The sequence below is a fragment of the Panthera pardus genome, unplaced genomic scaffold (genome assembly GCF_024362965.1).
Source record: "Panthera pardus isolate Hobbes unplaced genomic scaffold, ASM2436296v1 HiC_scaffold_20, whole genome shotgun sequence".
Classification (NCBI taxonomy): Eukaryota; Metazoa; Chordata; class Mammalia; order Carnivora; family Felidae; genus Panthera; species Panthera pardus.
The window spans coordinates 5,922,086-5,936,813 of record NW_026526766.1 but is presented as its reverse complement, the minus strand read 5'-3'; the positions used below and the strand labels follow the sequence as shown (position 1 = coordinate 5,936,813).

Genomic DNA, 14,728 nt, shown 5'->3' with positions numbered 1-14,728 from the left:
TTACCAAACATTTATCCTTTTTCATTCTTCTTGAGGATTGCATTCCTTCCCTGCGAAGTCCCACACCCCTACCCCCTTCTCCTTAGTTCAGGAAGACACACACATTTCATCGTGCCTGAGTGTCTTTAGAATTTCCATATCTGTGTGGGTTCCCCATGTTCATATGTATGCTGGTTTTTAAAATTTTTTTAAAATGTTTATTCGTTTTTTGAGAGAGAGAAAGAGAGAGTTAGAGAGAACACGAGTGGGGGAGGGGCAGAGAGAGAGGGAGACAGAGAATCCGAAGCAGGCTCCGTACCGACAGTAGAGAGCCCGATGCAGGGCTAGAACCCCTGAACCTAAGCTGAAGCTGGAGCTTAACTGACTGCGCCCCCGGGCGCCCCGATATGTACGCTGTTAAATTTCTCCTGTGAATCTGTCTCATGTCCATTGGATTCTTAGTCCAGCCAGAAGGACCTTGAAGGGGAGAGGACATTCTTGTTCACACCAACGGATTTATGGTCCAGACGCCAGTCATCCTGCTGAATTTTAAAGAGCAACTGCTCGCAAAACAGTGGCCACTTCTGGCCCAGTTCAAAGGTCTCTCTGCCCACTTTGAGTTCATTAGCTATAAGTTTCAAAAAAGGAAAACGGAGCTTTTCTCAAGATGGAGTTTTTCACCTACAGAAGTTTTACATGAGCCCACACCAGGGATCTCAAACAGAGCGAGGGTCTGCAGATGCCGGTCGTGGCTGTCTGAGGACAAGGTGGGATGTCTAATGACAAGCCCTAGCTCGCAGACATGCACCGATTGCCCCTGAAGGCAGAACTGGAGGACACTGGACTGCACAGGGCAGGGCGAGGCCGCCGGCTGGTTGCTGGAGAAGTGAGGATCTGCTAGGCTGCAAGTCCGCTGGCACTGACTGTCGCCAGTTTGTGGCTGCTGCCTCAATGGGAGTTAGGTCATGTGATACAGGAAAGCTGGCCCAAGGCCCTCCCACCTGCACTGTGCTGCCTGGGAAGCCACCTCGGTCCAGGTGAAGACCGCGGCCTCTCAGGCTTCACCTGTTTTGTTCTCTGCAAATCCCCACAAGCCAGGGTGTGGGCGGGCAGTGGGAAGGACACTAACCAGCCGTGTCCCCACTGAGCCACCCTTGAGCCCTTAGTGGAGTCTCCATGGGGCAGGGACCTGGGGTTTGCTCATGATACAGCCACAGCAGGACCTGGCTCCAAGTAGGTACCCACAGATGCTCTGTGAAGGATGCATTCTGCGTGGGGTCTGGGGTGGGGGGGGGACCAAGAACTCTAGTGTGGACTCACGTCTTCAGTCCTGGAGGAACCCTGGAATGGGAGGATGTGAAAAGCTGTTCAAAGTGGCTGTTAAAAACCTTTATTATGGCGGCTGTTTGGAACCAGGTACAATTTCTAGAGACATCTAGAGGGCATCACCTGGACAGTCACTGAGCTCCCCACCCCATCCAGGGCACTGGGGTAGCCTCAATCTGGGGATGCTTGTGGAAGGAGAGGGGTGCATGGAGAAAGCTGAACTGGAGAAAGAAGGTGAGGGAAGGTGACCTGGAGTAAAGAGGAGAAGAGAGGGAGAGGGAGAGAGGGAAGAGGGAGAGGGAGAGAGGGAAGAGGGAGAGGGAGAGAGGGAAGAGGGAGAGGGAGAGAGGGAAGAGGGAGAGGGAGAGAGGGAAGAGGGAAGAGAGGGAAGAGGGAGAGGGAGAGAGGGAAGAGGGAGAGGGAGAGAGGGAAGAGAGGGAGGGAGAGATCTTCAGCATTACCTGGCTATGAGCCTCACCTCAAATGCTGAGACCCCACCACAGCACTATGGTCATTCGTGGAGTGGAGGGCTCACGGCGTGGTGTTGGAGCCTTGCAGCTGGGTCCTAATCTAACTCCTAACAGAGAAAGGACTTCCCACGTGAGAGCCTGTGGTTCTACTTTTTGGACTCCACAGCTCTGCCCCCGGAGCAGGAGGGCCAGCAGGAGGGTGAGGTGGCCCGTGGGGCCCAGCGCCCTGGAAGAGTCCTGTTCAGAGGCCTCCAGACTCTAACCCCAGAGACCCCCAAGGTCTGGAGTCAGCAGTCCCCCCACCTGAGCCCATGCTGAGGCTCATGATCCCTTTGAAGAAGAGTGCCTGGGTCTCTGTTTATCTTCTCCTATGTCTACACAGGGTCTTTGGCTAGGTGTTTTGGGATTCGCCTTTTTCTGACTTCTGGCTTCCTGGAAGCGTCCAGGCCATAAGCCATCCCTGGAGGCGCCTCCAGGGGTCGCTGTGGTCCTTCCGGTTGGAGCAGGTTTGCAAAGACTAAGGGCTCCCGGATCTGTGTCCCTGGCCTAGGCTGCACATGTTGATCCGAGACTCCCGGGCCGAGGCGACCCAAAATAGGGAAGCTCCTGCCTGTCACTGATCATCTCTGAGTCCACAGGTGGCTTGTGGTGGGGTATTGGCTTCTACGCCTGGCTCAAATATCTTTCAAAACTGAAGGTAAGCAAAAATAGGGCAGAAAGGAAGAAATGAAACTATCTCTCTTTGGGGATGATGTGCTCCTATATGCAGAAGATTCCTAACTAATCCACACACAAAAACTAATACAGTCAATAAACTGATTCTGTAAAGTTGCAGGCTACAAGTTGGAGAAAAACCAGCTGTTTCTATATATGAGCAATGAACAATCTGGCAAGGAAATGAAGAAAAGTTTCACCTACGACAGTACCCAAAACAATAAAGTATCTGTGAATAAATCTAGTCAAGGAAGCAAAAGACTTGTACACCGAAAATTCCATGACGTTGTCGCAAGAGATTAAAGAAGGCAAGAAATGGAAAGACATCCTGTGCTCATGGACTGGAAGATGTCATGGAGTAAAGGTTGCAACATCACCCAAAGGGATCTACAGACTCAATACAAGTCCTAGCAAATGTTTTTCTTCTGTATTTTCTGTTTTTTTTTTTTAAGCTGATTTATTTATTTTGAGAGAGAGGGAGAGAGAGTGTACATAAAAGCAGGGGAGGAGCAGAGAGAGAGAGAGAGAGAGAGAGAGAGAGAGAGAATCCCAAGCAGGCTCCATGCTGTCAGCACAGAGCCCAACACAGGGCTTGAACTCACCAAGTGTGAGATCACGACCTGAGCCGAAACCGAGTCGGATGATTAACCGACTGAGCCATCCAGGTGCCCCTCTTCTGCATTTTCTAATCGCCGATAATCTCTTACAGTCAGTATACTTCCTGTCAGACATTGTGGTTGGCATCTCTTAAAGTTAGACTGGGTCATTTATGTGTTTTCCATTTGTCTACTTAACGTCTTGAACTCACGGACTACGCCTTTAATACATGCTTTAATGTCCTTCTCTGGTGATGCTTAACATCTGTGCCAGCTCTGGGCCATTTTCAAATGACTGATCGGCCTCCTCATTAGGGGTCATTTCCCTGCCTCTTTGCGTACCTTGAAGTCTTTGAATGCCAGACGTCCCGAGTTTGACCGTGTTGGTTGCCGGTATTTCCGTGTTGCTATAAATTCTGAGCTTTGTTCGGGGTGCATCTACTTGGAAATAGTTTGATAGTTTCAGGTCTTGCTTTCAGGATTTGCTAACTGGCCCAGAGCAGTGCTCAGTCCAGGGCTAATGAGTTTCCTGACACTGAGGAAAGACCTCCTTGAGCATGCCACCCCTCCCCATGAATTATGAGGATGTTTTTTCCTTCCAGTCTATCTTTTGGGAACAAGCATCATTCCCAGCCCCGTGTGAGTGCCAGGCACTGTTACCTCTAGTCCTGTCAAATGACTTACCCCTGACCTTGGGTACTTTGCCTCACATGTGGGTGCTGATCACTACCGTGTTGCACGCTGGAGGGGCCCCCTGGACAGATGTTCCTGACTGGCTTTCTGCAGCTCTCTCCTCTCTGGAACTCTGTCCTGTGGCCTCTGGTCACCGTGGCCTCCATGGCGTCTCAGCTCAGTGTCCTCAACTCGAGGTCCACTGGGCTCCTCTTCGGTTTCTCCTCCCCGTGTTTCACTTGGAAACTCTCTCCGGCAGTAAATGGAAGCAACTGCAGGGCTCACCTGTTTGTCTCCCATCCTCTGGGGCATCACCGTCCTCTTCTGCCTGCTGCCCAGTCTCTTGAAAAATCTGCATGTCACGTATTTTGTCTCGTTTCGTCTGTGATGTTTTCTTGTCGCGGGCAGGAGAGCAAATCCAGTTCCTGTTACTCTGAATTGCTGTGGCACCCCTATTTTAAAATCAGGGTTGCAAAATGTGGATCTGGATTCTGGATAGAGACTTTTACAGAAGAGAGAATACAGCCACAGCCAGGGTGAACTCTGGAAGGAAGAAAACCCTGCAAGCTTGTATTGAAAAAGCATGGCGCCAGTTCTAAGTGAAGTTTTTGCTAGACTCTGTCTGGGTTTGCAAGAAGTCCCAGGTCCCCACGTCCAAGAGCAGAGTCGGCGTTCCTGTGAGGTGGGGGCTGGAAACAGGGACCTTGCCAGACGACATGCCTCTTTAAAAGACATTCTTGAGATACTCAATCATTTCTGTTCTCTCAAAATTCTTCCAAAGGAAGTATTAACACGACCTCAAGGTGGCCTGATGGGAAGTCCCCACTTTCTCTGAGGTTTTGTAGGGTGTCTGTTGGGTGTCCCTGGGGAACACTGGGCTCAGCCTGACTTCTCTCCCCTGGGGAGTGAGCAAGAGACAGCAGCTCCGCCAAATGGATGGGCTGCAACCCAAGCACTGGAGGGAGGGGCAAAGATCCCCAGACACCTCACTGTGCTGCTCCAGAGGAGACCCCAGGAGGGGCTCCACTCACCGGGTCCTTCCCTAAGCATCCAGAAGCACTAAGACCTCGGTGCAGGCCCAGCTGGCCTCTTACACGCCCACCGTGATGGTGCACTCACAGCCCGAAGTGGCGCGGTCAAGTTTCAGGCTTCTGGAAAAAACCCCCACCGGGACAGCCAATTCTCAAAAGGAAGGAATAAACCCAACACGGAGAACCGTAACCTCATTAAGGGGCATTTCTTCCCGCTCCCCCCCCCCCCCCCACCCGCTGCCCTCCCGCATGGGTATTCCAGCTCTGGTCCTGCCAGCCTCCTCCCCGGACTTGCCTTCCTCTCCCGGCAACTTCTGCCCCGAGCCCCTGCCCGGCGCACGCACGCACGCGTGCCCACACGCGCGATGCACACACGCACGCGTGCACACGCACACACCCGGCCGCCCAGACGGGAGAGGCTGCCCCTGCCGCGAAGATAAGAGACTCCCGCCCCCGGGGAAGCGCGGATGCGTCTCTCTCCGGTCAGAGCCCGGTTTGGGGGAGACCGAGGCAGGTGGCTTCGCCCCAGGGGCGCGGCCTCCGCCGCCGCCCCGCCCCCAGGCCTGGCCGGGGGTGCGCGACCACACGTCAGCAGCCTCCGCACACTCTGGCGGCCGCGCGAGATCCCGCCCCGCGGCACATCCGGGGGCCCGCGGGCTTAGCGGGCTGGGGGTTCCCAGGGAAGGACCGCCGCGCCCCCTGGTGGCCGCCTGGGGGAGGCGCACAAGGATCCCCGAGCTCGGGCAAGGGCAGGTCCAAAGGAAACCATCCCACCTGCCCCCACTTTAGATCCGGCTGAGAGCGGGGTCCCAGGCAGGCAGGCGGGCTCGGCCCCCGCCTCCCTTTCCGCCACCACTGCCCTCTTCGCCTTGGACGAGCTTTCTGCCATCAGTCTGCCTTTGCAGGGGGAAAAAAGCCACACCTGGAGAACAAAACAATGACTCCAAAGAGACTGGTACTTGTGCGATGTTTATGGTCATCAGTGGAGCACTTCTAAGGTTCTAATTTGGTTTTGTGTTCATTTGCTGTTCTAGATTGTGGTCTAGCGCAGTGTCCTGATTTTCCTAAACTCAGTATTAGGAAAGATATGTTTTTAATTTTAATATTTATTACTTGGCACCTGAGTTAAGAGTGTGATGGTAGGCAGAGTAACGCCGCCTTCCTGCCTAGGGGGTCCCCATTCTAGTCCCTGGAACCTGTGGATATATGACATGGCAGGAGGGACTTCGCACATGTGCTTATGTTAAGGACCTGGATGATTCAGGTGGTCCCATGTAATTATACGGGGATTTAAGATTGGAAGGGGCAGAAAAGGAGGTCAGAAAGATGCTGGGGGAGGGGGACTCCACCTGCTGTTGCCAGTGCTGAAGAGGGAGGAAGGGGCCAGGAGCCAAGGAATATGCCGGAAAGCGGCCGGGGGAGGCTCTAAACACTAGAAAAGGCAAAGAAACAGAATGTCCCCTAGAGCCTCCAGAAAGGAAGGCAGCCCTGGTGACATCTTGATTTTAGTCGAGATTCTTGGTGGACTCCTAACCCCTAGAACTGTGAGATGTAAACGTGTGTTCTTCTAAGCCACTAAGTTTATGGTAATTTGTTAGGACAGTAGTAGAAACCAACACGAGCGTCTAGCTTGTTCTCTTGAGCCGTAATAAGATCTGCTGGGTGTAATAAACCTTGTATACATTCAGCAGATTGTCTGTCAGGTGAAGAGCTAGTTTTACATGTTTAAGTATCACATTAGGTACTTGCCTCTTTTGCTTTTCATTCTTTCCCGTAGGATCGCACCCCGTTCCCTGCCCAGGGCTCGACATGGCTCTTATGTGGATTATACACATTGGAAGACATTGGTGGTCACACAGATTTTTTTTTTTTTTTAAGAATGGGCTCTGTTTCGGGGCACCTTGGTGCCTCAGTTGGTTGAGGTCCGACTTCGGCTCAGGTCACGATCTCACATGCATGAGGCTCACTGCTGTCAGCGTGGAGCCTGCTTTGAATCCTCTGTCCCCGCCTCTTTCTGCCCCTTCTCTGCTCACCCTCTCTCTCAAAAATAAATAAAACATTAAAAAAAAAAAAATAATGGACTCTGTTTCTGTTACCTACTGGAAAAGAATATAACATACAGAAAGTAAAACCCTGGGGCATCCCCCTCTCAAAGATTCTTTTTATTTGCAATTAGTTTTATTAGGGCACAGAGCTACTTTTCAACATTGCCCAAGAGTGGAATGCAAGGATGGTTTTCAAAGTCTTTTCCTCGAAAGAGATTAGTGACTGGATCCTGAGCAGATCTGAGATTTACATCACATGTTGTTGCTTTCATAAATGTCATGCACATAGAATGGATTTCTCAGAAGCAATATACGAGTTCTTCATTGATTACTGATTGTGTATTCTCAGTGCCTACCAGCCCCGGTTCCATCCTTCCAGATGAAAGAAAAATTGCTGGATGCTTGAATAAACAGTTTGCTACTTTGTCTTTAAGTAATATTTTATGGTTTTGCTGACTTTTCACCCATTCTGCTGATTGTCCAGCGAGCTCCTCTGTATGGACAGCCAAGCACACTCCTGGAACAACTGAAGCCGAGTGTGAAAGCAGATGTTGAGGCCATTCCATCCATCGTGAAAGTGGGACATGTCTACACCCCAGGCAGGAGTCTGTTGGTGGATCTTTTTGGTGGTGGTGGTGATAGTGGTTGAGTTGTTTGTTCTTATTCTTGTTGTTTTAAATTTTCAGCTCTTTCTAAGAAATAACTGTGGAGTGAGTTTCACTTTAGTGCTGGAAGGCAAAAGAACATAACTAAGGACTGTCCCTTAGGAACTAAGGAAAGTCCCTAAGGAATATTTGAAGATCTTTATGTCAAGATTTATGGAATGACTTATATGCTTTTCAATTCCAGGTTCTCAATTAAAGTAAAACAAATTTATTTACAGTTTAAAAAAAAATGTTTTAATGTTTATTTGTATCTGAAGGAGAGATGTACAGAGCATGAGTAGGGAGGGGCAGAGGGAGAGGGAGACACAGGATCCAAAGCAGGCTCTGTCAGCACAGAGCCTGACATAGGGCTCAAACCCACAAACCATGAGATCATGACCTGAGCCGAAGTCAGACGCCCAACTGACTGAGCCACTCAGGTACCCCTATTTACAGCTTTTTTTAATGTCTATTTTTGAGAGAGAGAAGAGAGAGAGAGGGAGACACAGAATCCGAAGCAGGCTCCAGGCTCTGAGCTGTCAGCACAGAGCCCGACGTGGGGCTCAAACTCACGGACTGTGAGATCATGACCTGAGCTGAAGTCAGAAGCTTAACCGACTGAGCCGCCAGGCGCCCCTATTTACAGTTTTGATTCAACGTTGTGGGTCAATGTTCTGTCAACTGTGGTCTGCAGCCCACTTGCATTAGAACTGCCTGGGTGTTTATGTCAAACACGCAGATTCTAGGACTTCATGCCAATTAAATCTCTTGGGACTGGAGCCCAGGAAGTGGCTTCTCCACCTCTGATTCTAAGTCTGCCCAACTCTAAGAACTGCTCTTTCATATTTTCTGACTGGGGAATCTTATAAAATGACAAAGAAGGAAAAAATGCATGCTTTTGAACTCAGACTTCAAGCATTAGACTATGAGCTTCTTAACGACAGCGTGTCGTTCCTGCTCTGACCCACCTAGCCAGGGACTGGTGGCGAAACTAGAAACAAAGCAGGTGGACAAAAAAAAATGTTTATTTCTTCATACACATTTTGCGTTCGTAGCCACCAAAAACAGTTTCGTTTCCTCTAATGGATCCTGTCCACCAGAGATCTGTTGCTGTCAACGTATAACACATGTGAATATGTGTCAGATTCATACACACATACACACATTCTAAAGCACCATGAGACACAGGGTAGGCATTTGCACAAGAGCCATGTGCAAATGATCATTGGTTTGCTTTGCACAAGACTTTCAATGGGCTCGGTCTGGCCGTTAGCCCCAGTTGCCCAGAGAGGAGTTAGGATGACAAAATGGGGCAGTATACTTAGAGTGAGGTGGCCCTACTTGGGAGATCATAAAAGAATGACAATGGGAGGTGCTAGGCTAAGCGTGAGATGGCATCGAGGAAGCCGCCAGTTGTACCGTGTGGATTCAAAGCACTGGGGTGCTGCAGTGTAGACTGACACCCAGGCTGATGATGACCTGGCTGAGTTGGCCCTGGGTCAGGCAGGGGTCTGGGAGTAGGACTGGGCGCTCCCTCAGGTGCGTTTAGAACTGCCGAGGAGCTCCAGCGTGGGGACCGCGTGCCCCATTCCCAGGAAGCAGGGTGCTGTTTCCCCTGAGTTGACCATCTGAGGGGTGCTGAGGGGTGATGCACATACTGTACGCGCCTCGTACCCACGCACCCAGTGATACCGGCCACACGCCTTCATCACACGCATCCACGTTCCCGCAATGAGCTATGGGACTGTTCAGCGGGACAAATGAAGAGTATGAACATCCTTTTATCGGTTCAGTTATGTTTGGTCACCGCACGAGTATATGAAAAAGATTTCAGTGCAGAGATCTTAGGGGACTGTAGAATTAAGGATCAAGGATTATGGGGCTTTGGCGGTAGTAGCTTTGAAGCGACTCCTAAAAGACTCCTAAAAAGGGGAGAAAGGCATGAGAGGGGACATATTTCAGGATGAAGCTGTTTCCAGATACTAACCCCAAAGTTCTCTTGATGTTCCTCCCTTTCTTTCCCCAACTCCAAATTCTCACAAGGTTTTGCTCACCTTTTTTTTTTTTTTTTAAAGAAGGTTTTCATCTATTCATTCCCCTTTGTCTTCCTGATACCATCTAGGTTGGACCCTCATCACTTAATGCCCAGAATATCACTGCACCCAGTCAGTAGGTTTCCCTGGTTCCACCTGCCCTCCTCTCCCCACCCGCTGTCTTACCATCAGAGAGTTTGTTTCTTTTTTTATCCCCTGCTGATATCGAGGATTCACAGTGATGGAAATACAGCCTAAAGAGGCGGAGTGGCTCAAAGTTTGAGCAAGGAAGTTGAGGACCTCTAATTTCTGGCCCAAATCTCTGGATTTAAGGTGTTTGCGGCCACACACTTCTCATCTGATGGTCTGATGTGCCAGGAGGAGGAAGCGGCAAGGACGAGCCTAAAAATCAGAGCGCCAAGCTCTCTCTCTCTCTGGCCGCAAGGGGGACCACAGGAGGAAGACAGGATGGCTCCCGGTTTCTCCACATCCCACTCCAGCGCCCATCTGCAAGCAGGGAGAGAGCCCATCTGCTGCAGGGGTGTGTTGGGAGACGACTGGGCCCCAGGCTCAGGCCAGGCTTAGAGCCTCTTCCCCTCTCCCTCACCAAGCGCTGCTCCTCACCTGGACGAGCATCTCAATATGATGTTTTTCTCCCAAAGTACGCGTATCGCAGTAACCGCGCAGCAGCTTTTCATTCCATCCTCTCTCCACGCGCTGAGTGTGGTGTTGCACGGGGACTTGCATTCTAATCCTTATCGGCATCGACCCTCACTGGACTTCAACGCTCCCAGGATCTGAGCCCTCATACCAGGTGGTTTCCTTTGCTCCTCACAAGAGGTCATGGGAGGTGTTGTGTTCAGCCTTCAGCATTCCATGTGGCAGATGTATCTCTGCACCTCTTCAGGGGACGCCGTCCGACACCTTGTTCTGGTAGCTCCCCCCCCCCCCCCCGGGCAAGATTGTGTCAGGCTCGTGGGTCCGTGCGATGTTGAGGATAGAAGCTAAAATCCCAGCCCTTTACCTTCCAAGGCTTCAATGCAGGTGACACAGGCGAGAGTTCTTGGCAAAGAAGTCAGGCCATAAAGAGACCTGAGACTGGAATCTTTGGGGGGAAAAGGGATAAATACACTTAAGAGACCTCAGTTGCGAGGCCCAACACACCTCCCGAACATCCCTGGTTCCCACGGGAAAAGCATTTGAGACTCCCAATTCAGCGCTAGTCACTGGACAGGGCGAGGTCTCTGTGCGGCAGGGCAGTACTCTTGCATAACGGTCTTGTCCATCTTTGCTGTACGTGTCCTGTGCCTCCAACGGCTTGACATTCCACACCGAGGCCGGAGGCCTCTCGTGTACGAATTTCAGCGAACGAGGTAAGGAGTCCAGCCAATTCAGCCCCAACTCCGGCACCTCTGGTGCAACTGTCTTCTTGAAGCTTATAGCCCAGACCGGCCTGGATGGAGTGAAGACCTGAGCCCCGCACTCCAGAAAATGGCCACTGCAATATACTGTGCTCAAGTCTCCCGCAGCTCACGACCAGCAGCTCTAATTCAGAGACACCTCTCCTTCTCCAAAATTATGGGATTCTGCTCCAGATTTAGAAGAAATAGATCTGTGATGAATCCTGGAGATCTCCCCACCTCCCCTACCAGCAATAATGGAAAACTGCCAGACCTCCGGACCCTCAGCATCACAGAAAAGGCCCCATAGTCACCTGTGCTGTGGCCTTGCTGACTTGTGACGCCTAGTATCCGCCTGAATTCTGCCACTTCGGCTGATTCTCATTCTCAGTAATGCGGGTCTCGGCTTCCGTGCTCAGTTTCATCCATAGCCCTAGGGCTCTGCCCTATAGCTGCCACAGTGCAGGGACTGCTTGTCAGTTAATGGAACCAGGGCCGGGAACCTGTGTTGGCCAGACCCAGCCTGAGGCGGTAATAAAAATGGTGTGATTCTCTTTTTGTAAAAAATGTGTATTTATCTTGAGAGAGAGAGCAGGGGAGGGGCAGAGAGAGAGAGAGAGAGAGAGAGAGAGAAGGGAGGGAACCCCAAGTAGGCTCCGTGCTGCTAGCAGGGCCTGTATGTTGGGCTCAAGCCCACAAACCCTGAAATCATGACCTGAGCTGAAACCAAGAGTCGGACGCTCAACCAACAGCCACCCAGGTGGCCCCAAATTATGTGATTCTGAGAGGAGACAACATAAGATTTATGTGGGTAGATCGAAGATTCTAATTTCCTGCCATTTCAAGTAAAAAGTTCTGCTGTCCTGGCCACTGAGGGGAGGGCCAAAGGGTCAAGACGACTTGTATGAGATGGGAGGACAGGGAAGACAAAAATCTCATTCTTTGGACAAGTTGTTCGTGATGCATAGGGCCCACAGAGACAGGAGGGCAAAGAAAGGATAGAGAAATGGCACAGAAACAATTTGGGGAGTGATACACAGGTAAGGCCTGAAGGGGGGAGAGGAGAGGTGAGGCTCAGCACAGGCCTGACAGTCAGGGTGGACGCCATCTAATAAAAAGTGCCAACAAAAGTTAGAAAGTCTTAGGTCTCACAGCCTACAGATGCCATTAGTTCGCCCCACACAATTCAGCCTCAGATACTAGATACCCTGTGTTGCTCAGGATAGATCCGCGAGAAAGGAGAGCGTGGCTAATCCAGTGGCCTTGCACCTGTGCAGACACCATCACCTCATGAAAGCACTGGTCGAGATGTGTGTGTCCAAGCATTTACAATTGTCTGAAAGGAGATGTCCAGCATGGCGACTGGCTCATTTCCAGATAACCCCATTTACCACATTTTGATTTGTAATCATAAGGTCAGGAGTTGGTCTCCCCAGTAGTCATGCCTAGATGACGAATCCCAGCTTATGCCTTTCTCTACTTGGCTGAATAAAGTGGGGAAGATGTTTAGTGTGAGGTCCCTCCTAGCCTGACTCACCAGGCCAAACCATCCACGTGAAAAGCAGAGAATAATTAAATACGCCCCTTGCCAACTACTGAGATGGTCGAGGTTTACTTCATGCCAATTATTCACTGAATGGGTCAGATCCTGATTGCTCTGAGAATCTTTAATACTAAATTAAATCGGATCAATTCCATCCTTTATTTTTAAGAGAATGAACTCCTCCCTAAAGCTTTACCTTTCTGTCCTTGGTTGTCCTGAACAATCCCATCCCCGTGGTTTTACCTATCTATCAGAGGAGGCTGATTGGGGCAGCTAGAAAAACAACTGAGAACTGAGGCCCCATCCTGAGAAAGAACCAAACGCATGTAGATAGGAACTCTCCATGGTGATTCTTGCCAATGTCATGGCCAGCCTGGCAGGGCAGAGGGAGGATGGGGCCGGAGCACCAGTGGGTGGCAGAGGCCCTGGTTGGGATCGTGCATAAACTGGAAATGCCAGGAGCCAGCTCCTACTTGTCTCCACTCCTCCATGAATCTGACAAACATCGACAGTGGTATGCCTTTTTCCATCCAGGCCCTGCAAAAAGGGTGAAAACCCAAGAGATGGCCATAGATCCCAAGGGATTGACAGCTGATGGCACCACCAAAATGAAGGAGGGGAGGCCCATTATAGTGAAACACTAGAGTAAAAGTTGGAGCTATCTCAAAGGAGGAAGATGCTCTCCTAACAATGGCGGAAAGATGCTAAATATTTATTCAGTTTTTGTCTGTCTTCTTGATTATGTTCAGTCTCCCTGAGAAAGAAGGTCCAGAAAGGCAGAGCTTTTTATTTTTTAATAAACTTTATTTTTAGAGCAATTTTAGGTTCACAGCAAGATTGAGAGAAAGGTACAGATTTACCCCACATATGCCTGTCTCCACACATGATTAACCTCCACCAGTATCAACATTCTCCACTGAAGTGGTATGTTTGTGTCAATTTATGAACCTATATCGACACATCATAATCAGCTAAAGTCCATCGTTTATGTGTGGGCTCAATCTTGGTGTTATGCCATCTATAGGTTTGGACAAATGTACAATGGCATACATCTATCATTACAGTATTACACAGAGAAGTTTCAGTGCTCCACCTGAACGTCCTTCCATTCACCATAACCCTGGCCAACCACTGACCTTTTTACAGTCATCATAGATGTTGCCTTTTCATATACTCATATTAATGACTATATAGCTGCAATCACAGAATGTCATATAATTGGAATCATACAATACATAGCCTTTTCAGATTGGCTTCTTTCACTTAGGAATATGCACTTAAAATTCTCCCATGCCTCTTCATGGCTTGATAGCTCATTCCTTTTTAGCACTGAATAATATTCCATTTTCTGGGTGCATCCTAGTTTATTTATCTCTTTACCTACTTAAGGACATCTTGGTTGCTTCCCAATGTTGGCAACTATGAGTAAACCTCCTATAAGTGTCTGTTTACAGGTTTTTGTGTGGAGGAGCTATTTTCTTTTTAATTTTTTTTAACGTTTATTTATTTTTGAGACAGAGCATGAATGGGGGAGGGTCAGAGAGAGGGAGACACAGAATCTGAAACAGGCTCCGGGCTCTGAGCTGTCAGTACAGAGCCCGACGTGGGGCTTGAACTCACGGACCGCGAGATCATGACCTGAGCTGAAGTCGGCCGCTTAACCAACTGAGCCACCCAGGCGCCCCAGTGGAGGAGCTATTTTCAACTCTAGGTAAAGAGCAAGGAGCACAATTTATCAGATGGTAGGAGTATGTTTAGTTTTCTAATAAAATCGCAAACTGTCTTCCAAAGTGGTTGTACCATTTTTCATTCCCACCAGCAGTGAGTGGGGATTACCGTTACTCCACATCCTTCCCAGCATTTGGTGTTGTCAGCGTTTGGGATTCTGACCATTCTAATAGGTGTGTAGGGGTTTCTCACTGTTGCTTTAAATTTCCCTGATAATATATGATACAAAGCAGCTTTCCATGTACTTATTTACCATCTGTATTATCTTTTTGCTGAGGTGTCTGTGAAGATTTTTTGCCATTTTGTTTTTTGTTTATTTATTTATGGAACGCTTCATGAATGCGTGTGTCATCCTTGCACCAGGGGCCATGCTAATCTTCTCTGTGTCGTTCCAATTTTAGTATATGTGCTGCTGAAGTGAGCACAATTTTTTGCCATTTTCAATTTTATTTTATTTTGAGAGAGAGAGAGAGAGAGAGAGAGAGAGAATCCCAAGCAGACTCTGTGCTGTCAGCATGAAGTCTAATATAGGGCTCTATCTCACAAA

General features: G+C 49.5%; 1 protein-coding gene and 1 non-coding gene across 2 annotated transcripts in view; both read right to left on the bottom strand.

Moving 5' to 3' along the window:
- Window positions 1-3,004: 3,004 nt before the first annotated feature.
- The window catches only part of LOC109275505 (uncharacterized), a 73,100-nt gene continuing 61,376 nt past the window's right edge, over window positions 3,005-14,728 (bottom strand). The window contains exon 3 of the mRNA XM_019463743.2: window positions 3,005-4,209. Coding sequence (XP_019319288.2) covers window positions 3,812-4,209 — 398 coding nt within the window. The 3' untranslated portion in view covers window positions 3,005-3,811. The remainder of the gene's footprint in view (window positions 4,210-14,728) is intronic.
- On the bottom strand, window positions 14,499-14,606 carry LOC128778774 (U6 spliceosomal RNA). Its single transcript, XR_008424486.1, has one exon. It is a non-coding gene; the product is annotated as a U6 spliceosomal RNA (small nuclear RNA).